This window comes from Vigna umbellata, chromosome 8, assembly GCF_029865625.1.
Source record: "Vigna umbellata cultivar VRB3 chromosome 8, Vumbellata_1.0, whole genome shotgun sequence".
NCBI classification, from domain to species: domain Eukaryota; kingdom Viridiplantae; phylum Streptophyta; class Magnoliopsida; order Fabales; family Fabaceae; genus Vigna; species Vigna umbellata.
Window position 1 is genome coordinate 16,420,326 of NC_142172.1, and position 16,739 is coordinate 16,437,064.

At 31.3% G+C, this 16,739-nt stretch overlaps 3 protein-coding genes and 1 non-coding gene across 5 annotated transcripts; 2 read left to right on the top strand and 2 right to left on the bottom strand.

Moving 5' to 3' along the window:
- Window positions 1–484: 484 nt before the first annotated feature.
- Window positions 485–3,728, top strand: LOC124838797 (uncharacterized). 2 transcript variants are annotated; one of them, XM_047314486.2, is made up of 7 exons: window positions 485–573; window positions 936–1,032; window positions 1,113–1,205; window positions 2,298–2,415; window positions 2,869–3,160; window positions 3,252–3,306; window positions 3,423–3,728. In XM_047314486.2, exons 2-7 carry the CDS (start codon window positions 955–957, stop codon window positions 3,495–3,497), a joined length of 711 nt encoding a protein of 236 aa, XP_047170442.1. In that variant the 5' UTR covers window positions 485–573; window positions 936–954; the 3' UTR covers window positions 3,498–3,728. The 2 variants fall into 2 exon arrangements, with proteins under 2 accessions (XP_047170442.1, XP_087953530.1); XM_088097404.1 differs by lacking the exon at window positions 485–573 and adding an exon at window positions 584–655.
- Window positions 3,729–5,475: 1,747 nt separating this feature from the next.
- Window positions 5,476–8,809, top strand: LOC124838798 (nudix hydrolase 23, chloroplastic-like). Its single transcript, XM_047314487.2, has 7 exons — window positions 5,476–5,729; window positions 6,455–6,586; window positions 7,376–7,452; window positions 7,856–7,991; window positions 8,092–8,232; window positions 8,325–8,386; window positions 8,492–8,809. The coding sequence occupies exons 1-7, from the start codon at window positions 5,682–5,684 to the stop codon at window positions 8,550–8,552; spliced, it is 657 nt and encodes a 218-aa protein (XP_047170443.1). The 5' UTR covers window positions 5,476–5,681; the 3' UTR covers window positions 8,553–8,809.
- Window positions 8,810–9,645: 836 nt separating this feature from the next.
- On the bottom strand, window positions 9,646–9,731 carry LOC124838804 (small nucleolar RNA Z161/Z228). Its single transcript, XR_007028871.1, has one exon. It is a non-coding gene; the product is annotated as a small nucleolar RNA Z161/Z228 (small nucleolar RNA).
- Window positions 9,732–11,193: 1,462 nt separating this feature from the next.
- On the bottom strand, window positions 11,194–13,689 carry LOC124838792 (putative L-type lectin-domain containing receptor kinase S.5). Its single transcript, XM_047314479.2, has one exon. The coding sequence runs from the start codon at window positions 13,437–13,439 to the stop codon at window positions 11,424–11,426; it is 2,016 nt and encodes a 671-aa protein (XP_047170435.2). The 5' UTR covers window positions 13,440–13,689; the 3' UTR covers window positions 11,194–11,423.
- Window positions 13,690–16,739: the final 3,050 nt, after the last annotated feature.

The window sequence follows — 16,739 nt, forward strand, 5'->3', positions numbered from 1 at the left end:
GAACCCACGCTGCTGAGTTTGTTCAAGAAAATGCAAGTTAAGATTTTCTAAAACTTTGATTGAGGTAAAGGGTAATTGACCTCAACGTGTCACGCAATAAAAAAGTAGACAACTCATTTAGTTTTGGTGAAAAGAACAATTACACTATTAAATTTTTAACACGTAAAAATAACTAACTTTTTTTACACAAATGAAGATATTTTTAATTTTTTTTAAACAAACGACCACTTTAAACAAACGACCCTGGGACCAAATTAAACATTAAGTCTTTTTTTAAACAAAACAAGGGTGATAGAAAAAAATTTCAGAACCCACGATACCTCAATTGGAAGAAAGATTAATTATGTTTTTAGAATACAATATAATTTTGAAATTAGTAATTCAAAAATTTAATTTTATTTAGTAATTATACTTCATCAATGAACGAGTAAAGTCATGGTGATTTAACTACCTTAATTATTCATGTGTTTCCACAATTTTGAAGGGTTGATGAGTTTTGGGGAGAGGAAGTGGGAGAATTATGCAGAAGGCAACTCACCACTGAGTTAATAGTTGTGAGATTGAAACACAAAGGTTGTTCCCACCCACTCACTACCATCCTTGTCTGTTCCATTCCATCTTCGTTCTTCATGACAGCATTGCATTACTCTCTAGGGTTAGCTGTCACATTTTTATCTGCACATATATTCCACTCCAACTTCTGACAAAATCAATTTATTAGTTTCAATTTTAATCTCTTCTCTATTCAACTTTATTCATTTAATAAGTTTAAGTTACAATCGAGTTAATTTTAAAAAGTGTAAATAAAAAATTGTTAAAATATTACTCTTTTAAGATCTAGTGTTGAAACACAAATTACAAAAACACTCTTGGGCATGATTCACCCTCTTAGGAAGAATCAATGAGTTTTTACCTTTCCCTTTTTTTGTTCACAGTTTCAAGATTCTGAGAAAAATGAACAAGACCAACTTCACCAGACTCTTTCATTCCACTCATCACTTGCAACGCAAAGCTCACACCTTTCGGGAATCCGTCAGTCCCTTGAACTGCACCTTGTCTAGTTCAACATAAGTTCTTCACAATTTTTTTTTCTTACGCCCTTTTGCTCGCAGAGATGCAACGATCACTCGAGAAGATTCGGAAGACTTCGTGCCAAACAAACACTGCTCCGCGATGTCAATGCTTACGCGCAATTCATGTTTCCGGTTAGTGTTGCTCAATACATTTTGGTGGGTTTTCAAAGTTCTCATCGAAACACTATTCACGGAAAAAATGATTTTTATTGGGTATATGTTAAGGTTCAAACAAAAGTAGCTACTATATTTTTCACAATTAACTACGCTTAAAGAGAGACTTCACCATGTAGAAATTATTTCCTGTTGACTTCTCCAAAATCTAATTTTAGCTTATGTATAGAGTAATTTTAGCATGAGGAGAAGATGGTTTCTTTTTTCCTTCTTTTTCCTTGAAGGGCTTGCGGGAAAGTTTCCTCCAAACATACCCGTTGTTCAAATTGATTATTTCCATCTCTTGTTGATTTTTTTCCCACTCAAACAAAGTTCTTCTCCATTTCAAATTCCAACACTAGCTATCATATTGCCATTCCCTTATTCCATTTATCGAGGTATCTTTATTTACAGAAACCACAAAATCTTGGAAAAAATCATACCAGAGTTTAACTTGATCACAGCACCTTGGCTTCCTAATGTTTTTTCTCAGATTTATTTTAAAGACGGAACATAGGGAAAGTTCGTTAGATGTCTTAGGTGTTGTTATGTGATTAAAATTTGAGTGTCATATTGGTAACCTGTCCTAGTGAGGTCCTCATTTAAAGTCAGAATTAGTTTCTGAGGTGAAACTAAAACAGCAAAAACACCTAAAGAGATGCATCTAAGTTCTGTCCTTTGTTTTATGTTATAACTTTGCGATGACAACATTTCCACTGTGAACAGAATTTGCATTTGTCCAATCTGGACTATAACCTTTGATTGCCTATTACTGGCTAATGTTCTTACTTTTCAGTTATATGATTTGTTAACTGTTTGTTCACTATGTTTTGTAGTGAACCCATATAATTTTCTAGTGTTGGTAATTTTGGATAAAGTTTGTATTGCTCTAAGCCCCCTAGTGTGGTGATGTTGAGAAGTCCACAGTATCATTACTTTTGTAGTTCTTTTTAATATGAACTCTTTTGGTCCTAGTTTTAGATGGTTCCCTTATATGCGCTCTATCCTGATTTAGTTATTTGTAAGATGTTGCATCTAATGCTTGTGCTTTCTTTTTTTTCCATGTCTTAGAGTGGGAAAGAAGATGTCGATGAGGATGATCCTTCTCCCAGTCAAGGCCCGTCCTGGTTCAGAAAACACTCTGGAAGGCACTGGAATGGCAAACAAAGATCAAAACATCGGTTCAGAAGTAAGGATGCTTGACATAGTTATGTTATAATAGTATGACTACCTTGCAATACTGGCTCTCTTGATTAGAGTTTGTTAAACGATTTCTTCTCGAAATCTTCTTACTGCGTCTTGTCTGGAAAACTTTCTCTGTTATTTTTTGTTGAAAGAAGATTCTGGATATTGTAGGGTTTGTTATGGATTTATATTTGAAGGCTCTATTGGTTAGAATTTGATAGATGGTTTCATCTGGGGATTTTTCTAATTGCATCTTGTGTAGAAAATTTTCATGCCCTGTTGGGAAGGATTGGTGGGTTTAACTAGTACAGATCATGTAGCGGTTTTGGTTTAACTTGCATCACAAGTTTTCTTAAACAAGCTGCAGTGTCTTTTTTTATTTGTAGTGCAAAGAAGATTCTGGATATTAATGGGCTTGTTCTGGATTCATGTTTCAAACAAACTTGATGTCTTTCAGGAGGTCATGAATTTTGCAAAGATGATTTTGATGTTGAGACTGGTTTTCGCTCTTCCTTCGGTGGCAATGGATCTTTCTATTGGTCCTTTATAAATGAGGAGAATCGTCAGAAGAGGTCAGGAGGTTTTTCTAATAACAGGAAATCTCAGAAGTGGAGACATCAAAGTGAAAATGAATATGGCAAATCAACCAAAGCAGAGTCTGATTGTTCACACTCAGATGTAGTTTCATATAGATTAGCCCTTGGATTGAGTGATTCTGGCCCTCTGAAACTTGAAGATGTGAAAAATGCGTGAGTTCTTTTCTGTTTTCTCTTTAATGTGTTTTCTGAGTTCTTTTGCATTTTCTCTTCAATGTGATTCTAAACATCCTTATGAAAACAGGTACCGCATATCTGCTTTAAAGTGGCATCCAGATCGTCATCAAGGCTTTTCTAAGGTATTGCCAGGCTCTAATAGCTAAGTAATTCTTGCTTTTTTGTTCTTTTCCTATTGAAGAATTTCTGTCTTACATGTTGAGTTGAGCTTACTAATTCTTTTAGTTATTCTTGATAGGTTATAGCAGAGGAAAGGTTCAAGCATTGCAGTGCTGCTTATCAATCTTTGTGTGATAAACTGACCTTGTATTAGGGAGTGAGTGCTTCTTTACTCCTTTTTCCTTTAAAATGGAGAAGTCAAACTGTAATATCAAACAGTTTAGAATAACTTGTACACATTGTTCAACCAACTAAGCTAAACCCTTGCTACAACCCTGTGGCTCTTAGCAATGAGTAAATGCCCATGCTAATTTATTGTACACAAAACCCATTTCTTTATATTTTTGGCATGTATAAATTCTATTGTTCTAGAAAATTGATTGTATGGTGCTTCATATCACCAATTTAGAACTAGATCACTTCCATTCCTTTTCATCAATTTATGTATACTGAAGGAGTGAAGTGAGATATTGTTCTCCAACATATTTCAATTCTTCATTCATATGTCTTCTGATTTTCTTTCAATAAACGGAAAGAATTTAGCTCTGCCTTCTTTCTGGAGTTGCAAACTTTCTCTTTTAAGCAAATATTTCTTTCAGAAAATGTCAAAAAATTTAGCTATGCTTTCTTTCTGTGTATGGAGTAGCCATTTATACCAATTTAGGAGTAAAATTCATAAGCCAGAAACATTTTGGCAGAAATCATGGCAATTTTACCCGAGTTAACTAACATTCTTTTTGCTTGGTGTTTCAGAAAATCAACCAGAGTTACATTCATGAGACATGCCATAGTCTGTCATCATCATTGTAGTTGAGTTGTCAGCATGGTCCTTTTCTTCTACCTCAAAATAATGCTGATTATTTATTATTGAGAGAAACCTGTCATTTTAAGAAAAAAAAATAGAGAAATATCACTTGTGGCTTAGAACAAGCCAACTAATTGCTTGAGTCATTTTAAAATATTGATTGACCTCAACAAGAATTGATAATAAGACTAAAATGGGTCCTTTGTTGAATAAATCTTTCTTGGGTGAAAATATTCTCAAAATTAGATTTTTCTCACTATAATTGATCCATGTACTGTTCTTGGGAATTAATTGGTTAAACATGAAAAGAGTCTTTCACATGTAATGTATTTTCAGTTTTGATTATATCATGGTAATTTAAACAATAATTGGATAAGAGAGAGACAAAATAAACTTGTCTGAATCTGTCTTCTATTCATCCTTGTCAAACTAGTATTGTATCCTACTAGATAAATTTATGTTTTTTTTTTTGTATAATTAAAAATTCTAATGAATAATTTATTGAAATATATAAATGGTAATTTAAAGTAAATACTCTAAAATATATAAATTGAATCTTGAAATTATAAAAATAATTTAAATTACTGTATAAAATTAATTTTAAGTAATGATCATTTCTAAATAAGAAACATTGAAATTTAGTTAAGAGGTAAAAGAGAAGAAATTGAATATAAATCATTGAAAAGTTCGGATATGAATAAAAAACTAAGAATAATTTGAAAATATTTTAAAAAGCGATTTTTTTCTTTGAAATTTGAAATTAGCGAGTAAATTCGACCTTTAAAAGTGAAAAAAAAAATATGAAAAATGAGACATAGAAAGGTTGATTTTAATTTATAGTAATATTAAAATAATTAGATAAATAATGGAACTTAAATTTATTTTGATTTTTATAATTTAAATAATGATATTTTTACAACATTTTTTTTAAAAATATTTTAACACGTGTCATTTTGTCATCTAAGATCATTATCCTTATCATTTTACGTGTACGTACAGCTTTACTTTCTGCAAAAATTTAATTTACTTTTAGTTTTTCAATTTTTTTAAAGTTTAGTAATTTTAGCCTATGATAATCCTTTTTTCAATTTTAGTCTATGATAATCCTTCATAAATGTCAATTTTATTTACAAATTTATTTATATTTTCTTTTATTTCTTCGCTTACTTTTCCTTGATAATAACAATCTGAATTTAATTCAAATGTTGTCGCAATCACATTTGTTGCTCCCATGTCATCGTCTGTCGGAAATGGTTCTTCGCTATTGAAATTTGAGAAGCACAAATCTCCACCGTCCAAAAGTTTCATCTAAAATCATAAAACAAAATGCAAGTTTGTAAACGGTGAAAGATGGAACTCCATGACCCTACAGTTATGCCACAACCCTAGAGGATAGCCTTCCTTTTCTGTTTCTCTGTAAATCAGTGTCCTTGTTCCTCGATTCACAACGTGATTGTTTCTTCTTCCTCTGCTCTTGTTTCTTGCCTTGCGAAACCTCGTAAAATCAAGGGTTCTTTTGAGTTCAATCTCCTTATGGATTCTTCTTCTGACCACTCTCCTTCGTTATCTCTTCATTCTACTGTGAGTTACTTCAACTGTTGAATTATAACAATGAATATTGCCCTTCATTGTTTTAGTCTTATCAAATATTTGGAAAATCAATCCTCTAATGTTGAAATTACGGCATGGATAATTATCTCTGGAAACTTTTATTATTATTTTTGCATAAGTTAGTTTTAGTTTATACAATTTATGCAGAAATTTATTGGTGCTGATTAGTTTTCTTATAAACTATTTCATCCTACTAATTGATTGAACTCCAGTTGCAACCTAGTGAGGGCAAGGTTTACTTCTACATAGTTTTGTGAGATCTCTAACAAATTTCACTTACTTTTATAATTAAGTTTGATGAGTTTGTTGTATGAAGGATTTGAGTAGTTGGTGGTGGTAGATAGATGAGCAATTCTACTCTTTTATATTATATATAGTTTCATTATGGATTAACTATTGATTTTATAAGAATGCCCCTTTTCTGCAGCAGATTTTCCATGGATTCAATCAGAAAGATATCTTTTATTCTCTACAAATCTTATATGAGAGTTACTATGGTACCCACAGAAATCTATGGGTTTTTGTAATATTGTTTTTTAGGCCAGTATCTTAATGAGTTTAGGCACACTAATGGTGAGAGAGGAAAAGAGAGTTTTTCAACAACGGTACCAGAATCCTTAAATTTCAGATGGTACCATAGAGTTTCTCTTATCTTATAGCTATTGGTCTTATTGTCAAGTTCCATTGCAATGTAGGGAGATGTTCAAAACGTTGAGTTCTGTCAGTGGTGTGGTGGTCCAACGAAGCCTGGAATACCTGAAGGAGAAGAAAGATTCAGAGCTATATGTACCAGCTGTGGGAAGATTGCATATCAGAATCCAAAAATGGTAAATGCTTAAAAGATCATGCCTCGTTTACTTTCATGCCATATAAGAAAACCACCTTGTTTTTTCCTAAAATCTCACAATGTTTCTGATGTTATTAAATAATACTGTTGCTATTTTCTGATGGATGGTTTGATTCTATTGTTTTTGGTGTAACTATATGGAGATTGGTAGTTTTATGGATTACCTAACTTTATATTCAAGTTGATTTAGTATGATCCTTTAGACTGATAGTGTTTGACAGTACTTATAAGTTATGACTTGTTATTTTAAATATTATGACTTTTACTAGATTTTTAAGGGAAATTTCATGCTTGCATTGAGAAAAAAAAATGTGGTTAAATCTTGACATAGCATTAGTTGATTTGAGGAAGCACATTGTTATATCAGCTTTTGGACTTTATTTAATATGTAATGCATGAATTATTTCTGAAGTTGATGTGGTTCATAATTAATCACGTGCTAATTGTTTTAAAGTGGTATGAAGTACTTCTATTTTGTGCAAAATTATGTACTAGTTGTGCAAGCAAACCCTCTGCAGAAAACTTCTCATTACTGAGGATCTCCAGATTTTAAAAGACCACAAATTTGCACTGGTCCTTTCTTTTGTGCTTTATTTTGTAAAAATACAATTATATTACAATAGCTTAAAATATTAAAACTGTGCCTTAAATTTTAAATATTAGGAGTGATGAGGCAAAATTTTCATGATTACAACATCCAAAATTATTAAGAGGACTCTGCTCACTACTTTTTCTTCTGATCATTACATGCATTTGGATGACAAAGTAGGTAGTCGGTTGCCTCATTGAACACGATAACAAGGTCCTCCTTTGCAAGAGGAAGATTGAACCATCTTATGGCCTATGGTAAGATTGCATTTCTAACTTTACTGGTCATTTTCATTCATTCCACTTACATTCTTGGCAAAACTACTAAAGGGGAGAAGTTGGAGGGAAATTCTGCTGTATGCCACTGCAAAATACAAAAATAATAGAAGAGTAGAGTTAGACAACAATTTAATGAAGAATTTGGTGATACCATGTTATTGTATCTCTTTCCTTCAGTTCAGTCTTGTAATTCTTTGTAAATTCATCTTTATCGGCAGTGGAATCTCACTGATATTGCTGGTTATTGTGAAATATTACAGTACACACTTTTTCTGCATGAACATATCATGTTGGTACCACGTTCTTTTATCTGAAACCTTTATAAAAACAAAAATGCTAACGATGTTGTGTTATGTTGATTTCATGTTTTGGTGTGAACAAGGACACTTCCTGCTGGTTATCTAGAAATGGGAGAGTCAGCTAGGGAAGGTGCCATCAGGGAAACGAGGGAAGAAGCCAATGCTGAGGTAGAAGTGATTTCCCCCTTTGCTCAATTAGACATTCCTTTAATTGGCCAGGTAACAAATAATCAGCATTTATTTATTATTTCACTCTTTTTACTTGATCTTCTAATGTAGCTACAAATTTTTAGTCATGATTATGGCATGTTTGAGGCAGACTTATATAATCTTCTTAGCAAGGTTGAAGAATCCCCATTTTTCACCTGGTCCAGAATCATCAGAATGCCAGCTTTTCCCTCTCGATGAAATACCTTTCAACTCTCTATCCTTTTCATCAATGGTGGTCACTTTAAGTTTGGTATGGTTCAGATGCTTCAACATATTTTTATGCTTAAAGTCTTAATTTTTGCATAGTAATAATATATCTTATGGCATTTTCTCATGCTGCAGTATGTTGAAGATAAGAAGGCAGGAGGAAAGCCTAAATTCCATTATGGTACTATTAACAAAAGGTATTTCCATATTCTGTGTAGAATATCTATATGTTTGTCTATAATATTGAAAACTGAAACACCAATTTTGGCATTACTAGATCATCTTTTTCTTCTTTTTGTTAGGCCTGGTACCAGTGCTTCTGACATTCATGCCTATACACTGGACCATCATATGCAGTCATGATCAATTAGGAGCTGGTACATATCTACCATTAGATTCAAATATATGAAGATTGTACCCGGTAGATTCAGAGATTCAGGAACTCCTTTCATTATAAGATTCTGCAATCCAGATTTTTAAATCAGCAGTAGTGGCATAGCATTTAATATGAAAAATTCAAATTCATGAAACTGTTGCAAGATTGATGATTACCAGCAAATCCCTGCTATTATGTTCAAATTCTTGTCAATTCTCAAAAAAGAATAATTTGTTTTCATCTAGTCCGAATTCTTTGTTCTATCCAGAAAACAAAATTTGCAGCTGGGTTTTCCAATATTTTGTTTCTTTTTTATTCCATAAAATGAACAATTCTTTGATTATAAATGTTAAATTTTGAAATATTAATTTGATGTTCAATTTAAATATATTTAGATATAACTAATATAAATATTTGTTAAATATATTAAACAAACATAAGTTAAAAAACAAATATATAATCCTAAGAGTTAAATGATTATATTTCAAATTTTGAAATCGCAAATTTTTAAATGATTATTATTTAATTTAAATTTAAAAGATTATTTATCCCAACAAATTACATACTTATTTATCATTAAAAAAACACACAAAGAACTAGACATTTACTTAAAAAATAACATACATTTACTTAAACATAACAAAAAATAAATGCAATTGAGAAATCCAAATTCTGATTGATTTTCCAGTCCCGTGGAACAGAATCCTCTTCAAATAAAAAATATACTTCGTTTGAAAATAATGGGACGAGGATACAAATTGGAGAAAAAAATTTCTTAAGAAAAACTGAGGATTCTTCCCACTTCTGTTCTAAAACAAATGCTATCATATGATAATATAAAACATTCAAATTTCAACAAGTAACAATTATCAGTAGATGAGAAAAAGAAAAGGAAATGAAGTATAATCGTTTTCTGAGATTAAATTGACGTGTAACTTCTTGTAAACTATAACTTCATTTCAAAATCGACAAGTCATTGATGATTCAGATGATTCTGTAGTAAAAACCGTTCTCCAATAAAGAAAAGCAAAACGAAATGAAAAACTCTTTCACCAAAGAAAAAATCAAACACGCCAAGAAAACCATCAGAAAAAGAGGATCATTGCATCAGGAAATCTCAGACGACCGTCGTGAGAAATTGTAAATCCGAATTCATCACATGGTTTTCAAGGGAAAAAGAGAATTTGCAATAAAATATTAAAACAATACCAAACAGTAAAGAACCAAACAGAAATCGAAGCCGCACAACATATTTTCAATCCTTCCGATTTCAAATGAAGGAGAAAAGTGTAGAGAACCATTCATCGAAGGGATTTAAAGAGGAGGGATTAGGGTTGGGAGGGAGATGGGAATCCACAGGGTTCGTATTGACGATTTTACCCTTAGTAGTTTTTAGTAAGGCCCAACTACAATTTGGGCTGTCAGTGTTCTTATGGGCCTTAGTTTTTATCGTTTCGTTCTCCTTTTTATTATGTCTGTGTTGGTTACGCAACAAATATTTCTTTCCGCTTTTACAGTACTTTTTAAACTGATTAAATTAATAAAAGGTACAAATTATTTAGTTTGGTTATTATATTATATATTTTAACTCAAATAAATCATGACTAAAATTATCATTTACATTAATATTCAAAATAATTATTCAGAAAAATACACTTTTTAACAACAAATAATTAATTGTGACACTAATTTATATCACAATTAAATTATTATCAACCATTTAGACTTATCCAATTGTTTAACAACAGTTATTTTACAAGGTAAAACTATCTAATTCAAAGTTGCTTTCACCATCAATGTTGCATACCTTTCACTATTATGAGACCATGTTAGGGAGAAGATGAAGGACGAGAAATGACAGGGACCAATAACCTTCTTAACTTTGACAACCTTTAAATACTAATAATATTGATTTTTTTTCCCTGATAACTACAATCCAGGCTTAATTATTTTTTCTTTGATATTTTGATGTTTTTTGCATATGAAAATGGTCCTTGTAAGATTAAATATAAACAAGACCCCTTTTCATCATCATAAATAAAAACTGTACAAAGTGAAAATGCCTTTTCTAATTCCTTAGTTTTTCTATGTCGACATCAAACTTTCAGCATGGACAGTCACAAGAATAATTCATTGACTAGGTGATTAATGCTTGTTGAACCTATGATTTTAGCAAAATTTTCTTTTTCAATTAATACTATATATTTTCATTCAAAAGACTTGCATTCAAAAGAATCCGAATTTAGTTCTATTCGAACAAATGTCATATAGAAAAACATATTACGAATTTGATATCATACTGTAATACAATTTTGATATGTGATAAAAATAAAGCATAATTTTAGTATTCATCCAAACAAAATACAACCGATATGATTAGTTTTAACCAGTCAAACAACTTGAACACATTCAAGACTAGTTTAATATCTCGTAAGTAGCAATATAATTCCTTCATAATAAGATACACAATACAAAGAAATTACAAAAGAATGTATCAAATGTCTAAATTTATTAACGAAATTCGAATAGAAGTAAATAGAATTTTAGTTTAATACTCAAACAGCGGGACTAAACCCTACTTTTGAACTATTCAAGCAAATGTTCCATCACGAAAGGAGATAAAAGTCATACAGTTATAAACAAAACACTTTCATTTTGAATACATGCTGAGCTCAATGACATGCAGAAACAACCTATGTACATGATTGAGTGACACCAAAGATTACACAAGTTTGTGTGCAATACATATATATCAAGCTGCAACACATTTAACACCAGTGTACGTATTTACATAGAAAAGCTAAGATCTGTGAATCCAAGAGTGCTTTAAAATCTTCAACTAACCGGTTATTATTTCATCATCTTCCAGTGATCTCAGTGAAAGGAGTGAGAGTTCCCTGGATGAGGGAGCTATCTTCAGCATCTTTGAAGGATGGAGGCATAGCAGGCCACATAAAAACTGGTCTTTCCTTAGGAACTTCAGGTGGAGCTGCTTCCCCATTCAGAACCTGAAGAACTGTTCTCATTGATGGTCTTTTGTGTGGATTTGGATGGCAACAAGCCAAGCCAAGAACAAGAACGCAGTCCACCTCTTCCTCCTTAATCTCCTCCTTCTTCAACCTTACATCAACAGCACCAACTACTTTTCCCTTCCCATACAAATCCCACACCCAATACACAATGCTGTTCTTGTAGTCATCCTGTGAATACACATTCCCTGGCCTCTTTCCACACACTACTTCCAACACAAGAACCCCAAATGCATACACATCTGTCTCCACCGTTGCCCTCCCAGTCAGGAAGGTTTCTGGGGCCATGTACCCGGGTGTGCCCGCAATCTCTTTTGTAGAGTGATGCGTTTCATTTCTCTGCTGAATTGTTCTAGCCAATCCAAAGTCTCCCAGCTTGGCATTGTAATCTGAGTCCAGCATTATGTTGCTGCCCTTGATGTCTCTGTGGAGAACCCTCTTCTCACACCCATCGTGAAGGTAGTCAAGTGCTTGAGCCACCCCATTAATCACTCTTCGCCTAGTTTCCCAGTCCAATGTTATAGAATACCCTCCTTCAAAGTCATAATTATCACCACAATCTTTGTCACCAAAGAGGTACTTGTCTAGGCTTCCATTAGGCATGAACTCGTATACAAGGAGAAGCTCTCTATTCTCATAGCACCAACCAGTGAGTTTCACCAAATTTCTATGGTGAAGGCTTCCGATTGTTGTCACTTCTGCTAAAAACTCTTGCTTCCCTTGGCGTGAGTTTTTGGAAACTCTCTTTACAGCTACCTCTTTATTTTCCAGTAGCCCCTTATATACAGTTCCAAACCCGCCTTGTCCAAGCTTGTTTTGAAGGCTGAATCCACCAGTTGCTTTCGTTAGTTCCCTTAGCCTAAACTTCTTTGGAGCCATAGAGGAATATTTAATCTGATCCTCTATCCTTGGATATGCATCTTCTGGCCCCTCCATATGGCGAATCTTTTGCCGGCGCAAGAAAAAGATCACCAACCCACCAATGATAATTAAAACAATCACGATTGGAACGGCAACATAAACCACCCACAAGAGACTTTTGTCATCATCCCTAATATCATCCCCGCTGAATTCCCACGATCTGACGCAGTTCAGCTGCGTGTAGTTACTTGTTGAGGCGGAGAAGCCAACGTAAACCTCTTTTTGAAGAAAGGAAGATAAATTGAGAGGTGCAGACACCAAGAGGGTCTCCATGGATTCTTCAGAAGTTCCACTCATGGCACCAAAAACTGATATTGTGTCATTGATGTACTGAATGTGAAATTTGACATCTTGACCTGAAGATAGATTGAGCCGAGTGTTTATTAACGAAACCTGTTGGATGGAGTTGATGCTGTTTATGTTGATGCCAACGTGATTGTCAGGGCCATCTTCTGTGAAACTGTGTCTTGTGTCAAACTCCACCGCTAGAATACCAGGCTGTGAAGTTCCATTGGAAGTAGCATTTACAATACCAATCCATTGTCCATCACTGTTTTCTGGGACAGTCCTATCTGAAGTTAAGATAAAGGCCAAGCCTTCACCACCAGGGGTAGTTTCTGGAGTTATGTTGAGAACAAAAGTGGTGTTGAAGGAAGCTATTTGGTTTTGGTTATTCTTCTCTTTCCAAAGCTGGTATGGCTCTACGTAGAAAACACGTCCAGAATAATGATGTATGGGACCTCGAATATCAGGGGACACTTGGATGGCATTTAAGAATATACTTGAATTCTTGCTCACCCATAGATTAGAATCATCTGGGAAGGAAGGAAAGTTGAACTGAAAACAGGTAACTTTGGTAAGAGCAATGGTAACGAAGAAGAGTGTTGCTGCATATTGATATTTGACTATCCAAGGGATTTGCATATTTCTGTTTTGAAGGGTTTGCAATGATTTTAGACAACCACCGGAAAAATTGAAGGCCAATTCTGAGTTCTGAAATATTTATGATGCATCATTCCTTTGTTTATATAAACCATGTATCACACATATGGGTTGGTCAATTGTTTTTTTTTTTAATTATCTAAACATTGTTGTCTCTTCCTGAGAAAATTCGCGTTTCCGGTTTGTGGAATGAAAAGGAAAAAAAAATGGCTGGTGGTGTTAACATATGCCATTAAAATAATATTATAACACTTAAAATGCCGGCGGAATAGAATAGGTTTCTCATACATATTCAGAAAAGGTTGGATATTAATTAAGTATGAACGCATTGAAATAGTTAAAGATTTTTTTAGCTTATGTTAAATAAAGTTTAATTAGGAAATGTAAAAGTCTTGGTCTCTGTAATTGGTATATAGATTAAAAAAAATTATCTTAAGATGGTAAACAACTTATTAAATTCTATTAAATAAAGTGCTGAAAATATAATGAAACTATAGTTAAGTTCTCGTGCAAATGCTTATGAATAAGTTATTTTATTGTCAAAGAAAATACAGTGAAACTAATTTCATTTAACATATTAAACATCAATGGAAAAAGATTGGAAAACGTTATTAAAAACAGTTTATACAATATCATAAACTACTTTGAAACATTTACAGAAGTGGTTATGTGATACGATAATTTTAAATATTTATGGAACTTGAGTTCGAAAGCCATAAAAATATACATGGTTTTGATCTTTGACCTGATGAGGAAGAAAGAATTTATCATGCTATTTATTAATGATTATTCAAGGTTATATTATCACATGTGATAGGTGTTTCGTCCATGGTTTTAACTACTTTTACACGTTATTCTACGTACTAACCCTTTCAGATCATAAAAGTCAAGTCAAATTATTATGCCACTGAACCTACCTTGAGTTTGCTTTTAACAGAATATTTCATATGCCAAGATCAACTAGTTAGAAAATAAAATAAAATAAAAATTATGACTTTTTCTATGCTTTTGATTCAATCTTGACGCATCATAATAATATATAAAATAAAAAGTTTGACTGAAAAAAATATAATTTTCAATGACTAAAATCACCAAGTTGTGTTTGCCAACACCAAAATCACCTTTGCAAGTTTCTTTGTTGCCGTTTTCTGTACTTTGCCACTGTACCTTAAACTCTGTCATGGTTTCTCCTTATAATTTTCTGTCAGATTGTAATAGTTATTACAAGTCAATATTTGCTAAAATAGTTATCCATAGTTGACAAAGTAAAAGTATGTATATGACAATAAAAATAACTATGTTTTTAATAAAATAAATTTTTATTGTAATTTTTTTAATTAGTCAATTTTTTTTAATTAAATATATTTAATTCTCATCATTGAAACAAAATTAAAATTCTTTTATTTTTTAAATTTTAATACATTTTAATTTTATTGAAAGTTTCCCGTGATAAGATAATATTAATTCAAAACATATATATATATATATATATATATATATATATATATATATATATATATATATTTAAAGTCTCATTTTAGATTTTGAAAAATTGAATTAAGCGGATGAAATTTAATGTTTATTAAATTTATTTTTTTATCTACAAATAAGTAATTTATTAATATGTAGTCTTACACTAAAATAATATTTAATCTTTTTTTATTGATGTTAACGAGATGTACATGATAAAGTCAGTCTCTGAGAAATATTTTTTATTGTTATGATTAAAATATAAAAATATACAGTATTACTATCTTATTGTTCATTATAGAAAAATACTGTATACTGCATTTTTAGTATATCATGTATAGTTATAATTAAAATCGGTAATATAAATTATCAATACATATTTTGTGATATTATGATTAAAAAATGGATATACCAAAGTATATATTAGGACATCTATTAAATAATTTATTGTAGATTACATGTAGTTTACACGTTTCTCCTCATGTTTAAAGAACTAGAATTGTCACGTCCATATGAATAATTACACACTCTTGATAATTTGACGTGTAATTATTAATTAAGTGTAGTAAAGCATAAACTTTATAAGTTGTTTTGTTGACTATCATGTGAGAGAATGTGCAAGTTTTACTGATCCTTCAATTATGTTAATATGAATAAGTATTCCTATTAAAACAGATTTTCATAAAATATTTTACATAAGTCAAATAATTATGCACAAATTTTAGAGGTGTCAAATATATAAAAAGTATACTAAAATAAAAAAAATATTTATATATTAATTTAGATGTGAAAAAAAGAATTGGGGAATCGAAGCTCCCTTACATCCCTTCAAATTATTTTAGCTTATTTATTTTATCCCACATTTTTTTATTGTGAATATCTGTGTTATCTACAAGTTACAAGTTGTTTGAGAGAATTACTTTTTGAAGTCAGTAAATATTAATGAGATACTCTTATTTATGTTGAAACAAATTTACAGTTATTGTAGATCTAAAAAATGCACTCTATTGACTTGTTCTTCTCTATATCAGCTTGTTATATGCTAGGTTATCAATGTACCCAAAATCATTAAATATCATATATATTTTATATATGTTGATTAATATTTTGACGTAATACATATATATATATATATATATATATATATATATATATATATATATATATATATATATATATATCAACTAATTAAATATGATTTTGTTACTAAAAGTAAAAAGTTATTACTCTACTGGAGAATCCGACTTAAATTCTCAATACATGATAGTTTGGATTTTGTTCAATTTGTTCTTTTTAAACATTATAACTTTTTTTGTTTAATAAAACATACTCAAAATCTAAATGAAACGAGAAATATTGTTTTTACTACAACGTGAATAAATTTATAAATGATCTTGTATATTATTAATCAATATATATTGAATTAATTTATTTAGCTCATTACAAGTTTAAGTAGCTTGATTATGTAATTATATAGAATGTTTGGATATTTTAATATCTCTTATGCAAAGGTTTGGAATGAAATTACATAATAGTTTGAGTAATATACAAGATAAAACTTTTCAACTATTTCGGCTTTGCGACTAAAGGAACAAATATATACACGTTTTAGAAGAATGAATCTTGAAAAGAAGGGAATGGATCTTGTTGTACGAGATTTTCATGATGATATCACCCTTTACTTCATAAAAAGATTATTTTATATCAATATAATTTCCTAAGAATATTTGTTTAAAGGTCAAAATCTCTATAAATAAACATGTCACACGAAACAATTCATTCTATTTCGGAAACATCTTTTGTTGTCCAGTC

Coding starts and splice junctions, on each gene's coding strand:
- LOC124838797 (XM_088097404.1), top strand. CDS start 630: ATGACAGCATTGCATTACTCTCTAGG. Junction 1,033..1,112: donor CTCACACCTTTCGGGAATCC/GTCAGTCCCTTG, acceptor TTTTGCTCGCAG/AGATGCAACGATCACTCGAG. Junction 3,161..3,251: donor CTTGAAGATGTGAAAAATGC/GTGAGTTCTTTT, acceptor TTATGAAAACAG/GTACCGCATATCTGCTTTAA.
- LOC124838798 (XM_047314487.2), top strand. CDS start 5,682: ATGGATTCTTCTTCTGACCACTCTCCTTCGTTATCTCTTCATTCTACT. Junction 5,730..6,454: donor CGTTATCTCTTCATTCTACT/GTGAGTTACTTC, acceptor ATTGCAATGTAG/GGAGATGTTCAAAACGTTGA. Junction 7,992..8,091: donor ACATTCCTTTAATTGGCCAG/GTAACAAATAAT, acceptor TGTTTGAGGCAG/ACTTATATAATCTTCTTAGC.
- LOC124838792 (XM_047314479.2), bottom strand. CDS start 13,439: ATGCAAATCCCTTGGATAGTCAAATATCAATATGCAGCAACACTCTTC.